General features: G+C 48.3%; 1 protein-coding gene across 2 annotated transcripts; it reads right to left on the reverse strand.

Annotated features, from left to right (window-relative positions):
* Positions 1-779: 779 nt before the first annotated feature.
* Positions 780-21,466, reverse strand: pkma (pyruvate kinase M1/2a). 2 transcript variants are annotated; one of them, XM_036543472.1, is made up of 11 exons: positions 21,393-21,466; positions 12,647-12,831; positions 12,106-12,197; positions 8,951-9,082; positions 8,572-8,758; positions 8,054-8,324; positions 7,603-7,753; positions 7,333-7,485; positions 4,711-4,877; positions 1,589-1,770; positions 780-954 (listed from the first exon to the last, which is right to left on the reverse strand). In XM_036543472.1, the coding sequence occupies exons 2-11, from the start codon at positions 12,801-12,803 to the stop codon at positions 848-850; spliced, it is 1,599 nt and encodes a 532-aa protein (XP_036399365.1). In that variant the 5' UTR covers positions 12,804-12,831; positions 21,393-21,466; the 3' UTR covers positions 780-847. The 2 variants fall into 2 exon arrangements, with proteins under 2 accessions (XP_036399365.1, XP_036399364.1); XM_036543471.1 differs by lacking the exon at positions 4,711-4,877 and adding an exon at positions 5,502-5,668.

Below are 21,466 nucleotides of genomic sequence, written 5' to 3' on the forward strand. Positions count from 1 at the left end.
AAAATCTAATAAATTTAAGGGCTTTCTAACGCTTCCCTCTCACGACACTCACAGAGCAAAGATAAGTTCTAATATGGTCATCCAACATTAAAATATTTCTCTTGTTAAAAAATATATATAGGTAATGTTGAATGCCCACAACTCAAATTCATTATACACGAAAGTCAAGTATAACATATAATGTAACATTGTCTACACTAATTTAGGAGTGCAAGATCTAAAGTTCAGTACAGCAAAAGCAGGTATACGCAACACAACATACACGGACCGAACTACAGTAGCCAGGAAGTCCACATGATGCTCGATTTAAAAAGAGGTTCTGAACAGTGACAGCCTGTTAAGTGGAGTGCTCTTCTTCAAGAAGCCACAATTTGTTCATTTTATAGGCAGAAGAGTGAGTTAGTAAACAAACTTTCCAGAAGGTCCGATTGCGAGCAACTCTCTTAAAGACTGTCACCTTCTTCAAACAGAGCAGACCATGACACAGACAAATGTCTAGAGTGAAGCACTTAGTCTTATATAGTAGTAGGGGTTTCCTCAGAATAAATACAGCTTCTGGCAGCACGCGCAAGTGCCCTGGAGACTGGGACACAGGGGAGAATACACCTACATGAGAAGAATTATGGAATGTGATGACTTCATATTTGGTGAGTTAAGCAACAACCGCCCGGCCGTTTGGAAGACACCAGGCGTTTGCGTTTCCTTTACCTAGATTGTCTAAACGGCTGGGATGTGCAAGTGAGACGGACTGCCGTGAGGGGTGGGTGGGGGTAGGTGGGGTGGGATGGGATGGGATGGGGGCAGACAAAGGAGGGGCGGGGGTGCTGGTGAGGTCCTCGAGCGGAGTTCAGGGCACGAGGACGACACGCATGGTGTTAGTGTAGCCGGAGCCTGGGCGCCAGCCGGTCAGAACGATGACCACGTCACCCTCCTTGAAGAACCCTCGGGCCTTGCCTGGGGAAGAGAATGACACGAAAAAAAGAGGGTGTCGGTGACAAAGATGTACATTACAGTTGTCACATGGCCAAAGGCTGACACCGCAATATCACAGATTAAACATATTCCATTTGAGCCATTTGGTTTCTTTTGCAACAATAGGTTTAACACTATACATCCTACTCTACAGTATATTCATTACAGATATATGAGTTTTGAGGGCTGAGGCACTACATTACATGCTTAGCAGAGGCTCTTATCCAGCGTGACCAACAGTGAAAGTCACCCATTAATACAGTTGGATATTTACTGAACCAATTCAGGTCTTGATCAAGGGCATTACAAGCTCTGCTTCTTACCACTACGCCACACTGCTGACCAACTATTCAGTCTATTTTTATGATTTAATTTACACTCGTTTTCTTAGCTTAGAGCAGTTGTTTCAGTCTGACGGATTGATATGCCACAAACAAACACGTTGTCCTTTTAAAACTGAGTGTTCAGTGCAGGTAAATGCTTCACAGATGCTCTGAATGTGAAAAGGTGCAGCACAGTTTTCTGTTACTCCACCCTTACGCAGATTATTAACTGCGCAACAAACATGAGCGTATAAGCAAAGGGCGGCTGAAGAGGGAGTGGCCGGCTGCCTCACCCATCTCCATGGCAAAGTTGACGCGGAGGTCGACGTCCTCGGCCCAGACGTCGTTGGCGGCCTTGTTGTAGAACACGGGGAAGATGCCGCGGTACAAGTGGCACTGCCTGGCGGTCTGGCCGTTACGGGTGACGGCAATGATGGGGGCGCGGGGCCTGTACCTGGAGATCAGGTGGGCGGACCTGCAAACCGCAATGGGACGGGGTCACGTCTCTGGGATCGGATCCTGACTCAGACGCTGGAGAGCAGCCAATTATGATAATCCTCTTTAGATTTTCTAGGGCAATGGCCGGCAGACAGCTCCAGACCTATATACAGGGTTCCAGCTCAGTTTCTGCGAGATTTCAATTACAGTATATTTCTGTTGAAGTGTACAATTTGAAATTATTGTTCCAATCATCAAATGTTCACAGAACTAGAATACTGTGAAAATGGATCTGCAGAGGGAAACCTGGCTTGTGAGTGAGCATGCAAATGACCTAGCAAATTTCTTAATAATACTTTCAGAACACCAGCATTGCTAGATGTGACAGTTAATGATAAGAAAGATGGATGTATTATGGCATCCAGCACAATGACTTATGTATTAGGGAAATATTCCAAGAGGAAAATTGGCTATTTAAGCACTTCAGGGATAAAAACATTTTCAAATATTCTAAAGCATCATAAAGAACCCTGTATAAGAATCTGACTCTGAGATATCAGCTATGAAATAATTCATCTGTTATAACGATCAACTAATAACAATATGAAATTTAAAAAGGGGGAAAAAAAAGTAAATATGTGAATCACAGACAATGAGCCACAATCATATCCCTGAGATATCTGGGTTTATTTTTGCCAATCCCTAAATTCCCCTCATTACACCAGCGTTAGATCCACATCATAAGCATTTCCACTTCATTGTGTCTTCTGGAAATTTCCACAAAACGGAAAATTGCTTTGATGTGTGTGTCGCAGAAACTGGCAGACCACTGTGGCTGAAAAGAATGCACTTGTGTACTCCCACTGACAGCTGCATAAAAAGCCAATTCACTTTCTGATTGGCCAAACGTCAGCTGTATTTGACTCAAATTGCACCTTTTTGATATCAGTTTTTAGGGCATAAACGTCTAAGAAAGCCTTTTATTGTGACAGAATAGTTTCTTTACTGTAACTGAAAAAAAAAAAACAGAATTATCCTTGGGAAATCAACATCATTTTGAGGAAACTCGTTCATCTGCTGGCATGGTAACCTAGGGAAAATTAAGCAATTTTTTTTTCTCCCTCAAGCAAGACAACAGATGAATGCAAGCAATCAGTGTCAAGCACAGGATAGATTTAATTCAGAAAATAGGACCCAAATGTCCCAAATGACCGTTTTGAGATTTTATTTCTGTTATCCAGCCACAGGACCTATCTACCTATGGTCTTGTAAACAGATGTGTAAAGTCTCTTTCCATTTTTTTCCCCCTCACCATAAATTATATTTTCCACTAAGCTAATCACAGAAAAATACTGACAATACACCTGCGCCTAGCACAGTAATTCCCGCACACAGAGTGAACTGCATCCAAAGCAACAATGCAGCCACATGGGAAGTTACTTTAATTTAAATTACATAAAACTCTACCTGTATTACTTACATAATAGATTAAGAGCTTAATCTTCCATTAAAATTACAATTAAATGATGCCATTTTTGATCATTGCTTACATTGCTGTAATATAATGAGCTAAACAAATGGAACCACAGAACCACATGAAGCAAACAAAGTCAGTGCTTCCTTAACTGCAGTTTAACACACATGATGGTGTTCACTGGCTATGAAACAAGGAAGTCTGGACTTGCCAGGTAACGGAATGTACTAAATTTACACGCATAATGTACGGTGTATAACATGCAGATAAAAATATTATCATCAACATCACCAATACATTAACCAGTGTATCGGTTAGCACTGAGGTATTCACAGTATTCACAGTATGTACTGACAGTATTCACAGGAGCACATGGGAAGTAAATTGGCACACAAAGGCTGCCAGTGTCTCAGTGCACACACAGACACACATCCACACCAAGCGTACACAGCTTGATGATCAAGATCAAAACGGCCTCAGCAGTGACAAGGTTCATGACGCCAGTGGTTAGGAGCTGTCTGGCCAATGTCCGACTAATACTTTCCTGGAGAAAGTGGTACTCCAAGCTCTTCTGCAGGTTCTAGTGTTACACTACACAACACACAAACAATTCAGAATCTGTACTTTTAAGAACGGGGGCAAAATTTTTCGACTACATACAAGAAAAAACATTCCTGCATCCAATTTACATAGCTTGATTCTGGAATATCCACCTACCTAATGATGCCAAAACACTACATGTCTGTTTAGATAGCTGCTTTTCTTGGTGGCTGCAAATTTTTACCATTCACATTTTCAACTCTGTCTTTTAAGTACTGTTTCTGTGGATGTTTAATAAATGAAGCTCTGAAAATACCAACAGGAATTTTCACTTGGTTGGAAGCATGTTGCCACATTTGGTCTGGCTCTGCAGGCCCGAAAGAAAGTAGTGTCTGTATGTGCACCCCCTCCAGAATTCCGGAGAGACACCAGCAGCCCCCCACGGGCCCTTACACCTACCCCATCCACACAGACATGCACGCATTAGTGTCGTACTATCAGGGGAGAGAGGGCACCACCAGGGCCTCCATGATGTGGAGTGAGTGGTTCTACCTTACCTGCCTGAAGCAGCTTCCCTCGGCACATGTAGAATATACACACTCCTCCTCCGTCCCCACTCACATATCAGTCTCTATGAGCACGATACTGCTATTGCATTTACAGTAGCACTCCACTGCGCCTCTTACCTGATAGTCTTGGTAACCATGGTGATGGTGCTGGTGTTGCATTTTAAAGGCTTCCCCTCATGCCCCCGCCCCCAACCTATACGTCCTTGTAACCATGGTGATGGTCCTTATATCAAATTTGAAGGGCTTCTCTGCCACACCCCCCATACCTGCCAGTCTTGGTAACCATGGTGATGGCACATTTGAAGGGCTTCTCTGACACACCCCCGTTACCTGGTGGTCTTGGTAACCGTGGTGATGGCGCATTTGAAGGGCTTCTCCGCCACACCCCCCTTACCTGCCGGTCTTGGTGAGCACAATGATGGCGCTGGCGCAGCATTTGAAGGAGGACTCCACGGCGCCGATGGCGGCCGCCTCGGAGGGGTCGCGCGTCAGGTGCGTCGAGCGGCGGAGCTCCTCGAACAGCTGCCTGTGGAACACGGCTGCTTCCGCCTCCCGCGCGATCTGAGCGCGTCCGCGCGCGGCGACAGGGAGGAGCGGGGGAGGGGTTACACTCAGTCACGCCGCCACCGCACCCAGCCCTCCACACCACCACCAGGGGATGGCAAACGCTTAGCTCACCTCCCCCCATCCAAAAAACACAGTGTCCATTCTGTTCCTCAGATCCCGAGGCTCGTTTGTGTGCCAAACTCGGTGAGAGGCAGGAACAAGCACATTAGCTTGGGCCAATTCTTTAAAAATCGGTGACACTTTTAGATCTGGGGGGACCACCTCTAAACGTTTGCCATGCTGTAAATCTCCCAGCGAGTGCCAACCTTTCCCTGTCGCTCCACATGTCCTTTCCTGCAGACAAGACCCTTCCAGACCGGTCTCTGCTCCCCACAGCCAGGAGCGCCCGCCCCAAGTTCCGTCCTCCCTCGCCACCACACACCTTCACAGAACCCCTGCTCTGACTGTTTCAATTTGCCTGGCCCAGGTACAGGGCCAAGGGGTTTGCATTACGCGAATACATCCAACCATCTGTCTCCATACTGATCTGAAGGCCTCTGGCGGTTGAGAGGGAAGACAGAACCGGTTAGGGACCCCCCCTCTGTCCCCCACCCCCCTGCCCCATTCCTCTCTGCCTACCTGCCAGACCCAGTGAGAACAATGAATGCTGAGGCTAAGATCTTAAAGGAGGCTTCGACTGCTCCGATGGCGATAGCCTCGGCGGGGTCAGTCGAGTGCGGCGTGTTGCGACGCAGGTCCTCGAACACCTGTCGGTGGAACATGGCCGCCTCGGCCTCACGAGCGATCTGATGCGCGGGCGAAGGCAGTGGGCAGCAAGACAGACAGGGAGGCAGATGGAGAGAGAGAGAGAGAGAGAGAGATGGAGAGAGAGGTAGAAAGGGTGGAAAAAAGGAGCCAAAGCAAGGTTTTAGTATCAGTGCAGTTAGTGAGACAAAAACAGAACAGGTGTGTTAAATTCTATTACGGCTGTCCCACACTGCGATGCCATTTCACAGCATAAAAAGAACACAGTGGAATCTTGTTTCTTGAAAAACCCTGCGCTTCCGTAATGCCTTTCAGAAACAGGATGTGTCAGTGTAATACGGCGGCCTCCAACCGTGGCCCGAGAGAGCTACCACCCAGTTCATCTCCCACCACCAACCCTTTATCATCCATTTCTCAAGTGGCAATTAAATTCATCACTTGAGCTGAAATGACTATGTTAATCGGATGCTTTAATGAACATGCTCCTAAGCCGTGTACTGTGCGTGCCATAATTGGCAATTACTCGATTCAGTGTGTGACAAGGGTGTATATATTTTTTGCAGAAATGTCATTATTGGCAAATCAAAAAACAAGCACAATGAACCATTGGATTAGTTAGTACGGCCATTTAATCAAATCTGCCTTTTTTCCCAATTAAAAATAAAATTACCCAAATGTAATTACATGCTTTGACAAAAATAATCTTGAGGTTGTTATTGAAGACCAACCCATTTTGTGATTACACTTCAAACACTACACACGGATACTGCTCAGACCATCAACCACATCAGTCCTTTTAAAACCTAACAGGTTTCCCCACTTCCCCAAAAATGGTGATTTAAAGTAAGCAACTGGGTGATAGGTCTTCAAGACCAGCTGTGGAGATCAGTGACCTAATGGAACATCAAGCTGAATGAGACATTGTGTGTCAAAGTGCCAGTGAAAGCAATTGTGGACATAGCAAAGAGTTAAAACATGTTTATTGAGTTAGTGCAGAGGAAGCCAGGCACCCATTCACCAACATGACAGTCGCCTTTCAACCAAAAGAAAGTGAGAGCCACACGGCAACACAGGGAGCAAAGAAGAGCCAGGTTAATACCTAACGGTGCGTCAACGTCGCTGAAACGGAGACAGAGCGATGCCGTTAAGCTGTGGAGCTGATCGTAAGTGCGTGTGAGACTGACGCGGGCCAGAGGTTAGTCCGACGGTGTGTCGAGGGCGCGGTGAGCGCGTTCACCATGCACGCGTCAGAGCCTCCAGCGCCCGTGCGAGCGGAGCGTTGCGGTGGAGAGGGGCGGAAGTTAGCCGCACGTGCTCGACTAGGACAACAGAGCTCGTAGTAGAGAAAGCGTGAGTCAAATAAACTCAGTGACTGACACGGTTATTCTGTGCCTGTGAGTGACTGCCAGACCTACATGTGCCTCACCAAACATAACGCTAAGATTCAACTAAAAACTGGATCCTTCTACATACACTACATACATCCTTCTACATCCTTCTACCTATTGCTGACCCTGAAAAGCAACATTCTTGAGGAGAATAAAACCAAGACACAGACAAACAAGCTCCAGACCGAGATGAACAGCAGTCCTGGCCGTATGATCTTATGCCAGTACTGTTTGGAGCAGGATTGCTGTTGATCAGGACCACCGAGCTAGCTGTCACAGGTGAACGTTTTGTATGAAGCAGCAGGGGGCGCCCTTACCATGTGCTGTGTGCGCACGGCCTCCAGGGGGTAGTCTCCCTTGGCGGTCTCACCGCTCAGCATGATGCAGTCAGCACCGTCCAGCACGGCGTTGGCCACGTCGCTGCCCTCGGCGCGGGTGGGGCGGGGCTTCTTGATCATGCTCTCCAACATCTGCGTGACAAGGAGAGGCAGTCCAGGGTCACCCATAAGCCTTCACGTTTCTCTCTCCCATTAAAACGCAGATGTGATGCCCCTTCCCTCCTCAGACCCATCTGCCTTTCCCGTTACCTGTGTGGCGCAGGTGATTGGCTTGCCAGCTCTGTTGCAGCGGCCGATCATCATCTTCTGGGCCAGGAAGACCTTCTCGGTGGGAATTTCAATACCCAGGTCCCCACGGGCCACCATGATGCCATCGCTGGCCTCCATGATCTCATCGAACCTGCAGAGGGCAGACGGGGACCCTGGTTTACACACTTACAAGCTGCATGTGAACCCCGAGGCGTGAGCAAACAGGCAGAGGTCGCCGAGAACACATCAAAATCAAGTCAAAGTCACACTTGGTGAGGATGAGTTACACATGTTTGTTACGGAGTGCTAAAAGCTTTCCTTGCTCTTTGCTGTTGCAAAGATCTACTAAAAGTCTCAATCAACGCAGCACCGAGCAGCCCTACATATTTAGGCAGTGTAAGCAGCTGGATGTGGTTGGCTGCGGGTGATGCTCGTTCGGGGGGGGTCAGACCTGCGCACGCCCTCGTGGTTCTCCAGCTTGCTGATGATCTTGATGTTCTTGCCCTTCTCGCCCAGCACTGCCCTGACGGCGTGCACGTCGGCGGCCTTGCGGATGAAGGAGGCGAACACCATGTCCACGCCGTGCTCCACGCCGAACTGCAGGTCCTGGATGTCCTTCTCGGACACGGCGGGCAGGTCCACGGCGGTGCCCGGCAGGTTCACGCCCTTCTTGCTGCCTAGCGTGCCGCCATTCTCAATCTCGCAGTCCAGGTAATCGGAACCTGCCGGCGTCGGGCGGAAAAGCCCCCAAAATTAACCAGGACAGCTTACGGTAAAGGGGAAGATGGTAAAATCACATTCATTTAAGAAAAACCCTTCTCTCGAGGGCCTCAGCCAGTTAATGGAAGATTCTGTGATGTTCTCATTTTAATGCTGGAAGCCTTCAGCTTTGCCCATTAACGAAAAGCACGCAAATGCAGTGTGGGAGGATTAACTTTGATAACAGGAGACATCAGTGTTTGCGCTTACCAATCTCTTTGACCTGGAGAGACATCAGCCCATCGTCGATGTAGACCTTGCTTCCGACCTCCACGACGTTGATGATGTTCTTGTAGTCGAGCCACAGGGTCTTGTCATCGCAGTTTTCCTTGAAGGAGTCATCCAGGGTGAGGCGGATCATGTTGCCCTTCTTCAGCTCGACCTCAGCGGTGCCGCTCTAGGGGGAGAGAGAAGGGAGAGGGGTTTAGATGAAAAGTAACATCACTGAGAGACAGGAACTTCAGATTCACACAACCCTGCTAGCTGGTCCTGATGGCAGTGTGGATGGTTCCACACAGTGGAAAGAGAAATGCTACTCAGTATCTGGTTGTCAGATCAGTTACAGCCTGAGCTGCTGGGGGCCACTTACCCCCATGATGAGGCCGGTCCTGATCTCCGGGCCCTTGGTGTCCAGGGCGATGGCCACGGGTCTGTACTGGATGCTGCCTGGCCCAAAGCTCTCAGTGGCCTCGCGAATGTTCTTGATGGTTTCAGCATGGTACTGTGAGGGGGGAAATAAGATGACAACCCTTCACTGACAAGCACTTCTTCAAAACAGGCCACCCCTACTTTTAAGACTCTTCCCTGGATCAACATAAAGTGTAATATCTTGAAGGGGGACTGCCTGCATACATCCAAACAAGATTTATGAGGAGCAGCTGGAAACTGATGCCAAAAGAATAAAGATTTAAATAGGAGCATAGAGGCTCGGGAGTGGCTGTACAATACACTCATGCACCTATTAAGCAGTGGGAGTGGAAATCCTTGACAATGATGTAACATGGAATTGGGAGAAATGTTCACATTACTAGGAATCAAAGTCCAGGTGTAGTCACACCTTAGTGTTTACTCTGATGACACGTGAGGAAGTATCTTAACGGTAAGGTAAGTCATATACAGTGGCGAGGAAGACTCATCATGAAGCTGTAGTATACACAAACAACCACAACCAAAATGAGGTCATGCAGAAGATGTGTACATATATCTATCTGTTTATACATTATATGTACATACGTATAAAAAAAGAAAGCAATGCAGGTGGTGTGGTTTTGGATCTTCAGCCCCATCCTGATACTTTCACTAAACTGGCACTGAATGTGGAGTGAGGCTATGACGCAACCTCTGAATAAATGAAGAGAACTTGAGCTTGGTATCGCATGTCTACAGACTCTATGAACAAATAAACTCAAGTGGCAGGGGTGGGCAGGTTGAATTATCCACCACCTTAATTTGTAATAGTACACCTCCTAGTCCTACTGCACAACAGGCTGCTGGACCACAGCTGAGCATGCTCACATTCTACCTGACTTTATACGTACTCAGATAACCATATTAAAAAGTTCAGCTCATGCCTGTTTGCACAGGAATTCCACATGACAGCGCGGCTGAAAGGACGGTTCGCACAGGGGTTTTCCCTGGCAGGTCGAACAATAGCCTCTGTCTGAAAATAAAACTCCCACAATCTCTCACTGTGCACTGATTCAGTGCAAAGAGAGGGGCATGTCTGACAGGGTCTGCCTTAAATGGCAATGCAGATACTGCCAGCTAGAGGGCTGGACCGCCTGCAGAGCATTCACAGCCGCTGAACAGTGCACGCTCAGCTCTTGTTTCAATACTTACACGTAGTCGTGCATTTGGAAGTCACTGGAATTATGACATAAAAACAATTCAATAAAAACAAAAAGTCATAATAATTCAAAACCAACCAATAATTCAAACCAACTGCCACGATCCTGTTGTAGTAATGGTAATCACTTGTTGAAGTGGAATGTGGACAAAGCAACATTCCAAATGGTGAAACAGCCGCAGGCACACAGGGTTGCTCTATTCTGTAGTAATTAAATCACTGTTTGGAGCCAGCCTTCCTTTTGGCGTTAGGCGCACACCACGCTGTGATCCAACTCATGGACTGTGCCAGAAACGACACTGGTGTGCCTTTACCGGTAATGTGTCAGCCAAGTCCTGAGCTACTACACGTGCATCTCTGTCACGGACAGGATACTGTCTCATTACAGTAATGTGGATTTCCTTTTCAGGCTCGACTCAGGCTTCTGATAGTGGCGTTGTAAGCTCACCTACATATGAATACCAAGACGCAGCTTCTCAGCTTGACAGGGTCAAAGTGCAGTACCCAGGAAGAGACGACGAGGTTATTAATGCTTGGGTACATCTAACAAAGCACTTTCCCTGGTTCTATTCTCTCTGACCCCGAGCAACTTTAAGATTATGTCATTACGTGCTGCAGGTACATTCAGAGAGAGCGTAATTCCCTCATCCTTGGACGTCAGGACGAGTGCACCGACAGAGCACGGACTCCTCCAGCCTGCCTCCTCACACACGAGCTGCCTTTAGGAGAGATAAACGCAGATACGGAAAGCACACAAGGGCAGTATTTATAGCCGTAAAAGCCACTTTAAGAGATTAGGTTTCTCTCTGCTTCCGAAAGAGCATCGCCTACCTCTGATCTCTAAAATAATAGCACATGTGCTCAGTTTGTGTGGTGTGAGGTGCAGACTGAATTCCAGACAAGAGAATGAAGAAACACAGACTCTCTCCAAAATAGTCTGGATTCATTTAAAACGTGTCTTTAGTGCTTTTGCCCCTACTACAGTAAATAAACTGATGCTTCTTTATGCAGTCTGATGGGCTAAGGAACGGTGCCACTCCAATGCCGGTAATGAGGCTGTGTAAACAAAAAATGTACTGGGTTTCCATAATGAAATGGCTTCAAAAAAGAAAGAGGCGTACCTATTTGTGTACCTATCAATGGGACAGACATCTTGCAGGCCAAACAATATGTAAGCCTTTTCCTTTCAATAAGGTTCAATCCCACTCCACACTGCTTTAGAGTAGACTTCTAATCATTTTAATGAATCACTAACAAAATTACATAAACAGAAATGAGATTAGAAAACTGAATAAGAGAACTGTGGCACTTGACATTCCTGCTGAGTCAGGCGGCAACAGTTTCTAGGAGCAACGCATTAGGAAAAAAGAAAGAAAGGAATGAACTACTTTTAAACGAGGCGGTTGACTGGATTAAAGCAGACTTTGTCCTGCTTCTCTGAGGCTGCTTGTGGGCTTCCTCAGCTAGAGACCATAGGCTGGTGGCCGGGGCAGGTCCCGGGGCGGGTGACGGGAAGGGGACAGATTGGATTACGAATGCTGACACTTCCAGCGGGACAATGATGATGTCACGGAGAAGGTCGTCAGCTTGGCAGAGCCGTGCGTGGCTGGGACCAGTGTGTGGGCTGGAATTAGCTAACCCAAACTGGCAAAGTCTGCAGCAGCCACTGATGTTCATTCAACCTTAGAACATTAATGGTTTCACCTCATGTCACTACTATTACTGTAATTATTCTACAGTAGATTATTTGCTAACTGTGAGAAACTAGTCCTGGAGGACTGGGACTGACCAAACCTTACTAAGAAGTGACCCACCTCGTGACTGCCGTGGGAGAAGTTGGGTTAGGGTTAGGGTTAGGGTTAAAGGGGGTTGGTATTTTTGTTCGCCCTCACACCTACCTCGTGAGTGCCGTGGGAGAAGTTGAGGCGTGCGATGTTCATGCCAGACTTGATCATCTCCTTCAGCATATCCACAGAGCGTGAGACGGGTCCTGAGAAAGGTGGGGACGTTAGAGGAGAGCACACGGGGTCCCCACAGCAGCATGGACAGGGGGACACGGGACATCGAACAGCAGACACAACATCGAAACATCACCGTATACTACAGTAAAAGTTCAGACTGTGAGCAATGCAATGAGTCTAACCCAAGGGTGGGTCCTGGAGGGCCGCAGTGTTTGACTGTTAATCCATCAAGTTCCTAAATGTCATATTTCAAACAATGGCAGTCCGTAGTGAACAAATGAGATCATATGTAGGCATAATAGTTTTAAGAGAGCCAGACTTGGATCTGTTCCTCTATGACTGTAGTGCAAGGGCCTGACCTGACCCATCCAGGCTTCACGTAAAATCCATAAAGTTGAGGCAGGGGTGCTGGTATGATGTGTGGTGTGTGTGTATGTGAGCATGTATGTGCATGCTTGTGAAAGCCGAGGCTGCTAACCGATGGTGCAGATGATGCCTGTGTTGCGGGCGGTGGTGGGCTCGGAATCGATGTCCAGCAGGCAGAGGTGCTCTAGGAAGGTGTCGGCCATGGCGGCGTTGAGCTGCTGCGTCTGGATGAAGGCAGAGCCCATGTCTTGAGGCTTTGTCTGGGGCATGATGGAGGTGCTGTTGATCGCAGTAGTCCTGCGGGGAGACGAGTCAGAACGGGTTAGAACACAGGGGAGCCGGCTCAGATTGGGGGCCCTGGAGTGAAACAGACTCCTTCCTTAGGGTTCCATTAGGGTAGCAGAATAAACATCACAGTCCTAAACCACCTAGGGTGGCTTACTTCTGCAATCAGTTCAAACTCCGATGAAGCAACAGCTACTGATGATGGGCTGTAACGGTCCATGGACAACGCTGGCGAGATCACTAAAGCAATCAAGCCCAGCTCAACCTGCAGAATGTGCCTGCGTGACCAATCAGCACACTTACATATACGAGCATAAGTTAACCATTACCACTTTGTGAGTTCACAGCGTTGTAGAGCTCTCCCGCTTCAAATCAACTTCTGTGCACGCAGGGTTATAAAGTGATATGCGGAACCTGGTGACTCCGAGCAGGGGAGTTTGGCACCACAAGCAGGAAGTGTGGTAAAGTCTTCTTTCCACATCCCGCTTCTCAAATTCATGCTCCAGCTGCACTGGGGCAACCATTTCATTTCAGTTTTATAATGGATGATTCTCATAAGACATATTTAGTAAAACATGATTGATAGCCGTTTTTTTCCCCTCACTCTCACTGTACTGGGTTGGGCTTGGCAGGGCAATGGAATGTTTACACAGTACACAGTATGTCGTCTCCCGCCCCCACTGCCGCCATCCTTCCCTTGACTCACCCCTGACAGCTGCAACACGGAGCCAACAGGTCACTGGTCCCACACTGTGGAACACCTGGCCTAAATACAGCCCCTGGGGAGGGGCTTCAGCCATGGGGTTTGCCCTTTCAAAGAGGAAGTGCACTTCTTTTAACAGGAAGGTGAGTCAACAGAAAGAGGGAGTCAAGTATCCTGCCCACAGTTCCTCCATTTGGCAATTTCTTCATGTCACAATCGCTGAGTAACTGCACTATAAGGTGATAAGACCGGGCTCAGGAAATAAAAGCGCAGTGTTCTGAGAAGAGGTGTAAATCAAACTTTGTGCCCCGACGAGGGCCCGTCGTATCCACGGGTGGTGAGCAAGGCCTTTCGGAGCGAGGCCGTTCATGTGATGTTTTTATTTCCCAATGATAGCCTACATCACGCGCCACAGACAAAGGATAAGGATACTGATACGGCAATGACAGTCCCGAATAGCTACAGAGGGGAGGGGCGTCTGCAGCAGCACTCTACACAGGTCATGCACAAAGACACCTGAAAACTTCATTTGCGCACGACTTAGGTTTCAAAAGCATGACATGTAATCTGGACTAAGATCTTATTGCGGTCACTTTGGGTGAATGTCACACAGAGGTCATGGTCAGTTAGCAGCGAGACCTGGAGATGTATGCATTTATTACAGCATGCTCACTCCAGAGTTAGTTCACATCATGGATGGTACCCTTCATACAGAGAGTAAGGTTAATACCAAGGATGAACTCTGGAAATGAACAGAGACCTTGAAGAGGATTTTTGTTCTGCCTACCAAGGGATTTTTTTTTGTTTTGTTTGGAAAATGTTCTGTGACAACAAGGAGATGTCTCCAATCTCTCACTTTGGCAGAAAACCAGGCATTTACTTTGAGCTGATACGAGATTCCTTCAGCTGGGCTACGTGCCATGACCTTCAACTCCTGCTGTCGCTAGCCTGGTGGCTAACCAGCTACGTTTTGGGTGGCCAAGTGAACACCAGCACACCGTGCAGTCAGTGTCCATTCAAGTAGCCTGAACCTGCAGGACTAAATATAAAGACTGTGCTCTCCTCCTGTTCAGTGATGGTGCTTGGTGCTCCACCTATATGCTCTTCACTCTCAAACCCCACCATCATCTCTGCATAGCGCCAACTCTGCACCTGAGGTTCCTCCCTGGGAGAATGTGGAGGTGATCATGTTATACTTATAACAGATATGATTAATGTTTTGAGGGCATATCTTAATTTCATGCCAGTGACTTCACCTCCTACCCATCATGCACCAATACCGCAACCCCATACAAAAAATTTACAATTCCGATACATTTCCATTACCAGTGCTTCCCTCCCTGCGAGTGCAGATCACATGCTGTCAGAATTAAAAAAAAAAAAATGGTGCCGAGATAACAGCTCTGCACAACCATTTCCTGTTCAAAACATTCCTCCGTGGCCTCCTATTCCAGACCCTCCAGTCCCTTATATTCACCCTCTTATTTCTGCACCCAAGCTCCAGAGGAGCCCTCGCAGTTAGAAGCACATTGTCACAGCGGATCACAGACAAACTGCGGTCCCTCAGGTTCAACATGCTTTTTAAATTTTTTTTTTTTTTTTTTTTAACTGAAGCAAAGAAGACTGCACATCAAAACAAGGTCCAGAAAGTACAAAAATTAGCCAAGTAGGCCACAAACCATAATGCCCGTGTGACACCACGGCAAGGGTAACTGTCCCTCCCTGGTGCCCTGAGCTCCGAGTCTCACGTTTGCGAACGTGCTGAGATTCAGAGGCGTGCTCACAGTTATGTAACCCAGGAATGCCGTGTTTGTAAGGAAGACAGCTGCGCAGTTATGACAGCTGGATCCCAAAGAAGCTGGGAGCGCGGAAATACAATGACTGAGGCCAAGTCATCCGTCCTGTGAAGGGTTTAAGTTTTCCGTCCGCCTGAAAAATGACCTGATCCTGATCGGCTTTAACCCTGGGCCCACTGAGCTTCTGGATCATGGTCAGGTGGTTCCTCAGCGTGCTCACACTAAAGTAAAACAAAGTCAAAACGGAACAGACATGTGCTGCTATAGACAAATTTTCAATTGGATTTAGACCCGTATCATATAAACTGCATTACTTTCCACGACAGAATGAATTAATTTCCATTCACAAATGGCTATTGGGATAGGCTGTGACTAACTCTGTTTATTTTGCACACGTGAGCTACGATGCTTACTGTACAGAACAGCTCTTTTTGGCTTGCTGATGCATGTCTTTCTCGCCTTACTGCAAATACATACGTCAAGTCATATTCTGAGAGCATTCTTATCCAGCGTTGTATGGCCACCCGATGGGCATATTCTACTGTTTAAGATATTGCTTTTATCACAGTGTGCACAGTGTGTTCCTCTCTGACAGACGCCCATGCTAATGTCCCAGGACAGAGCGGCTTCAGGCTCCTTAAACCATCCCTACCAAACGCCTATTTAAACGGGAGGGGATTATCCCCGGTATACATCTGTACAGAGCGCAGCCGCATCAGCGGATCTGCCGGCACGCCGGATTAAAGCAGCGCCAGGACAGGTGACAACCGCACTGCAGCAGCCTCTGAGTCACTCACTGTCCGCCTGAGTCACCTCCTCAGCACACACTTAAAGCAGGACCTCTGGCAATGCTACACGGTCCCCCTTTTTCTCAGCCCAGACAGAAAATGGGGAAAACAGATTCCCTTAAGATTAGCGGCATGAAATGTATTAAAGATGTTGTGCTCATATGCTTGAGGTAGGTGCTGTGGTAACGTGCAAGGGAAAGCCAGCTCCAGAAGAGAATATTCCTGTTACAACAACGGATTCTTTTAACTACTCTTTAAAATGTGGTTCAGGACAAGTAAGACACAGATTGCAGATTGTTTAAACAACCTGGCTCTCATCTGGAATATAGCCCGAGCAGCCAAGCATACTTCACACTGCTTACTGCAGGCTGAGACGGGTCACGTCTTGCTAGCTTTTCATGAGCCCATTTTACACAAAGCCCATCAGTGATGCTGCAGCCTCGGTTACCCGCTGCTCAGGGAGAGAGAGGGCAGTAGGGAGAGGGAGGTAAAGAGGGAGGGGGAGGGAGGGGGAGTGACGTCACTCCGGGCCAGCCCAGCCCAGCCCAGCCCAGCGCGGTACGTGAGGGGGCTCACATCCCGCTGCTCGCGGCTGGCTCTCACGGCGGGCTGGGGAGTGTGAGTAATCACAGGGCTTACACCCCCCGTCTGCCGGCACAGACAGCGTAGACATCACACATTCCTGCACATGTGGCCTGTGGAGACACTCAGGGACCTGGCCACAGTCTGTAACACCACTAAAAATAGCCACATCTCGGACAGATGCCGAGTGTTCTATGACTAAGAACATGTAAACGGAAACCTTGGACAGTCGCTATGCGTGTAAACCACGTGTTGTGGTGTGCAGCATCCACCACACTTCATATTCTGACTACCTTAAGGCTTATTAGCTTTCCTTTGAATATCAACCTTTGGAGAGCAGCCTACACAGTCAAAAAAACACACTAAATCAAATACAGCTGTGCTTGGCATGACACACATAGCAGTGTTAGTGTCGCTTTGACATGGACAGTCTTACTGAGCGCTGCTTCACCCCTGTGGAGATTATACACAGTGCTTTTAATGCTGTGTGCATGGTTTGAGCACACGCCCTTATTTTGGCACTACAGAGGAGCTGTGGCCATGAAAGCATGCCCGCTGCCTGACAAGCAACGTCCACTTCACCCTGACCCGGACTTTGACTTAAAAGCATACGGTAGAAACAGAGAGACCTACCTTTGATGCTCAACTTAAATGCCCGTTTGCGTCAGTCCATCAACGCCGCGCTCCTTACTTTGCTAAATCGAATTCGTACACAGGTAGCCGCCGGAATGTACATCACCCTCGCATATTTATGCACACTCTTTTGTGCATGGAAACAGCTATGGATCAATCTTGTTTTCAGAAAAAACAAAACCCATGCAGGCCCTTAAGTCTCGATATCAAGTCTCAGCAGGGACTTGGACAGAGAGTGCTGTCCCTGCAGGGGAGGGAAGTGACGCACCAGGAGCTTATAGGCTGAGCAAAGCAGCAGCTACTTCTTCTGAAGGTCAGAGGCTAAGGGGCTTTGCGGTCATGATGCGCAGCTCAAACTCGACCAGCCCGATTCACGGCCTGCATCCGGCGGACGCTCGCTCCCAAAGCAGACCCTCAGACCCTGCTTTCGAGTCACGAAACGGACGTCGACCCGATCGGTCTACCCACTCCTCTCGAGATAGCGCTAGCTTGCCCACTAATCCTCCCGAATCCCTTTTGGCAGTGGCGGTGCTCAGGGTGACCGCGTACGCTTGCGGTCAGACGTGCGCCAAACACACGGCTACACCTTGACCGTTCCGTGGAGGTTAAACCGCGGCGCTGTGTGAGGACTTTGCATTCCGGGGCTGAAATCTGACTCCACCCACTTGGATGTAACGCGACACCCAGGCTGTCCCTCTCATGCTTAAGGCCCATCTAAGAACATACCTGCGGACTCTAACATGTCTGGAGCAGACCTGCAGGCACTTTTCCGCCAAACGCCTCCCCAACAGTGCCAGCACCGTCCTGTATACGAGACGTCCTCTCGCCACGGCAACAGGTCTCCAGCGAACCGAGAGAGACTGAGCGTAAAGTACGCCCGACGGCGCAGTCACAGCCAGCAGCTCAGGGGCTAATCCTCTTCCCTTCACTGCGGGCGTACCTGAGCGCACAGCATCAGCCTAAACCGATGACAGCGCCCACTAAGAGACTCCAGCCACACACCAGCCTCAAGAGCTCCACACCAGCTGCAATACAGCGGTGTGCAACAGACCTGTCGCACCATGATGAAGTCACTCTTCAGGGGTGCCACAGTGGAATGTGCTTCTTTGCAGCACTGTGGTGTAGCAGTGAGGAGTAGGGCTCATGTCTGACAGGTTGCTGGTTCGATTCCCCGCTGGGGTACTGCTATTATACCCTTTGGCAAGGTACTTCACCTATAACTACCTCAGCAAATATCCTTATATATAAATGGGTAAAACTGCAACCTACATGAATGTAAATCATAGTATAAGAGAGAATAATGTAATATAATCTTGATACAGACTTGCATTAATTAATCAATGCCAAAACGCTTATTGCTTAAAGGTGATGGCACAATCGGTACTGCTTTGTATTATGAGGCTTAGCTGCATAATGGCAGCATAGGAGGAGTGAGTCACACAGGCTACATTGGGCACAGTGGTGACTCCAGGGAGCCCTCACACCCAAAAAAAAAAAAAAAGGTTCACTTCCACCTCAATCTGGTGGGCGGGGACAGAAGGTGCCAGAGTGCCAGTCACGCACAGACAGATCACGCACGTGCGAGAGCAAACGTCTCTTTTACTCTCAGACGGGTGAGTAAGAACTTCCTCGCGAGTCAGAGGTGAGGAGTTTCCACAGAGAGCACCTCAGTTTCCTTTCGGGAGAAATGCCGCGGTGCCTGTGAGAGACTCCATTCAGCTCGAGAGCTGAAACCGAGCTCTTTCCAAGGTCCGAGTCATACAAGTGCCTCTTACAGTCATTGAAGAACCCACTCACCCTTTCTGGGGGCTCTCAGTGCATAATTCAGAGATTTGAAGAAACAGCAGGAATTTCCACAATGCAGTCACAGCAAACAGGAAGTGGTGGGGGGTAATGGGGGGGGGGGGGGGGGGTGACACATCCACAGAGAGCATGATGTTCGTGTGGCTTGCCTCTTGCCCGCTGCCACGTGGAGACAAGGCGTCCAGGGCTTCCAAAATGACACATGACAGCTTCACTGGACCTCAACACTGGACAAGAAACTACCTCCTCCCACATGCCAACAAAGTCAGCCAGAACAATCAGTGTCATAGCTAAGCCTCAACATCCTGACACTTGTCCAAACCACAGATGTGGGAGTGCTAAAGCTCTATGAGCAGAAGAGATCAAATGTGACAGCTGGTGTCATTCTCCCCTGCAAAAAGAGATGCCAGAAAAACACTAACGCTGAAATACCTAAAATACACCATTCTCTTCCCACGCGCCACAAGGCCTGCTCCAGCATCAGTGGGAACACCAAGTAAAATTATTCTTTCAGGATGCAGTCGGGAGAATCATTTTCTGATTTTCCCTCATTTCAGGCCGGCAAGGCGTGCCATGCTGCAATAATCGGCAGGCAAACATCCGTGAAGGGCGATTCCTGCTGGGTCGCACAGGCAGAGGTGCCGTCCAAACCGCCATGCCTCTCATTAACACATCAAAAGCAGCTCTGCTCTTGTGGTTCTGGGCTGCCGGAGCAGGGAGGGGGGCCTGCAGTCAGGAGATCCAATGAAAGAGCAGGGCCTGGCCAATGAGAAGCCGGCAAGGGTGGAAAAACAGGGCCTGGATCCAGCCAGCCCACACGCACAGACACACACAGAGGGGCTGCAGACGAGAGCTGCACAGAAAGGGGATCCAGTTTCTCCAGCCTATCCTTTATGAAAGGAAACCTGAATGTTTTCTCATACAATACGACAGCCACATTCACTGGAAGCAACTGGTGAAAAAGCAATACATACGGATACCTAGGTTTTGCCACAGAAATGTATCGATCTAGCAATATTTGATGAAAGAAAGTCCCCTCTTAAAAGCTGCATAACAGGCCAAGCTGGTGAAGCACAGCAGTGGCTTTCTGTGTTGCCAAAAAAGGTTACCCGTGTTCATTGTCCATACACAATAAAGGCATACAGACTTTATTTCGCAGGCAAAATACAAATTATACAAGCAAAGCCAATACCACAAGCAGAGGGTAATCTCTCAAATAATAAGGCTTATTTATGACCGCGCAGCTAAAACACACAAGACCGAACTCATTACTTTTAAGAACATAAGACGATTCAAAATCTGGCATCAGACGTTTTACAGAAGGTGTACTTTAGGTCTGACTGTTTTAAACGATCACTCCACAAGTGATTCGTGCGCCGGCCGTGCGTCTAAAGATCGCGGCTTGCCTCCAGCCGCATGGAGTCGGATGCAGTCCGGCGTGGTCGATGCGCCACAGGTCACGTTTCCATCTCTGCGTCACATTTTCTCAAACCGGTGACCGCGAGTGCGGGCCGGCCAATGGAATGCGGCGTTCCGCGAACTGCCACACCTTCCGAAGAGGAAACGGCAGGAAACGCACAATTTCTGCAGAAACACCGACCGGGCACCCTCAACACCTAAAAAATAAGCTATTTACACCAGATCCCCAGCTAAGCAGACACCCCTATATTAATTTCTTGCTTTAGTATCATGTCACCTAACTGAAGGATAGAGCTGTTTGCTCATTAGCAAGCGAAGGTTAGCCATTTTCTCAATTCTGTCCACGTTAGATAACGCTGAGTTGCGAGCGAACTGTCACGTCCGTTTTCATGGTAGTAGCGAGCTAACAAGCTGGCTAAGTTGGTTGAAATAAACGTAACATTAGCAGTTACTAGCTTATAGAGCCAGCTAGTTGCACTTCCCGTCACGGTAGGTGCTGGTGTATCATCAGCCAGTTGTCGCAGGGCCTGGTTACACAAGTCTTTATACGCCGTTTGCGTGTTTGGTAGCTAGCGTTACAAGAACAGGAAGAAGGATGACAACCTATGGAGTAAGTACAGTTAGCATTAGGAACTAGCTAGCTACAACTTGCTCCCCCTTATCCAGTGAAAACCCCACACGGAACATCCCATTTTCTCACCCTTTCTCCTAAGCAGTAAGCTAGCAACACAGACGGCAACTTCATTTAATTAGGCTGCCAGCTAACGATCTAAGAAAGGCAGTGCAGTGAAGATGTGAAGAGTGTTTTCACCCATCCTTTTACAGCCGCCCTATAGTGTGTTCACTCACCTTATCTCGTTGCAAGAATGCGGGGGACTGATGCGCTGCTTCCACGGCCACCAGCTCAAGGTGATCTCCCAACC

This window comes from Megalops cyprinoides, chromosome 13 (assembly GCF_013368585.1).
Source record: "Megalops cyprinoides isolate fMegCyp1 chromosome 13, fMegCyp1.pri, whole genome shotgun sequence".
NCBI lineage: Eukaryota > Metazoa > Chordata > Actinopteri > Elopiformes > Megalopidae > Megalops > Megalops cyprinoides.

Bases quoted from the DNA above. Each gene is read 5' to 3' on its own strand.
- pkma (XM_036543472.1), bottom strand. From the start codon at position 12,803: ATGCCCCAGACAAAGCCTCAAGACATGGGCTCTGCCTTCATCCAGACG. The intron at 12,198-12,646 runs GTTAGCAGCCTC...CACCTTTCTCAG, and splicing joins AGGCATCATCTGCACCATCG to GACCCGTCTCACGCTCTGTG. The intron at 9,083-12,105 runs GTAGGTGTGAGG...CCCCCCTCACAG, and splicing joins TCTCCCACGGCACTCACGAG to TACCATGCTGAAACCATCAA.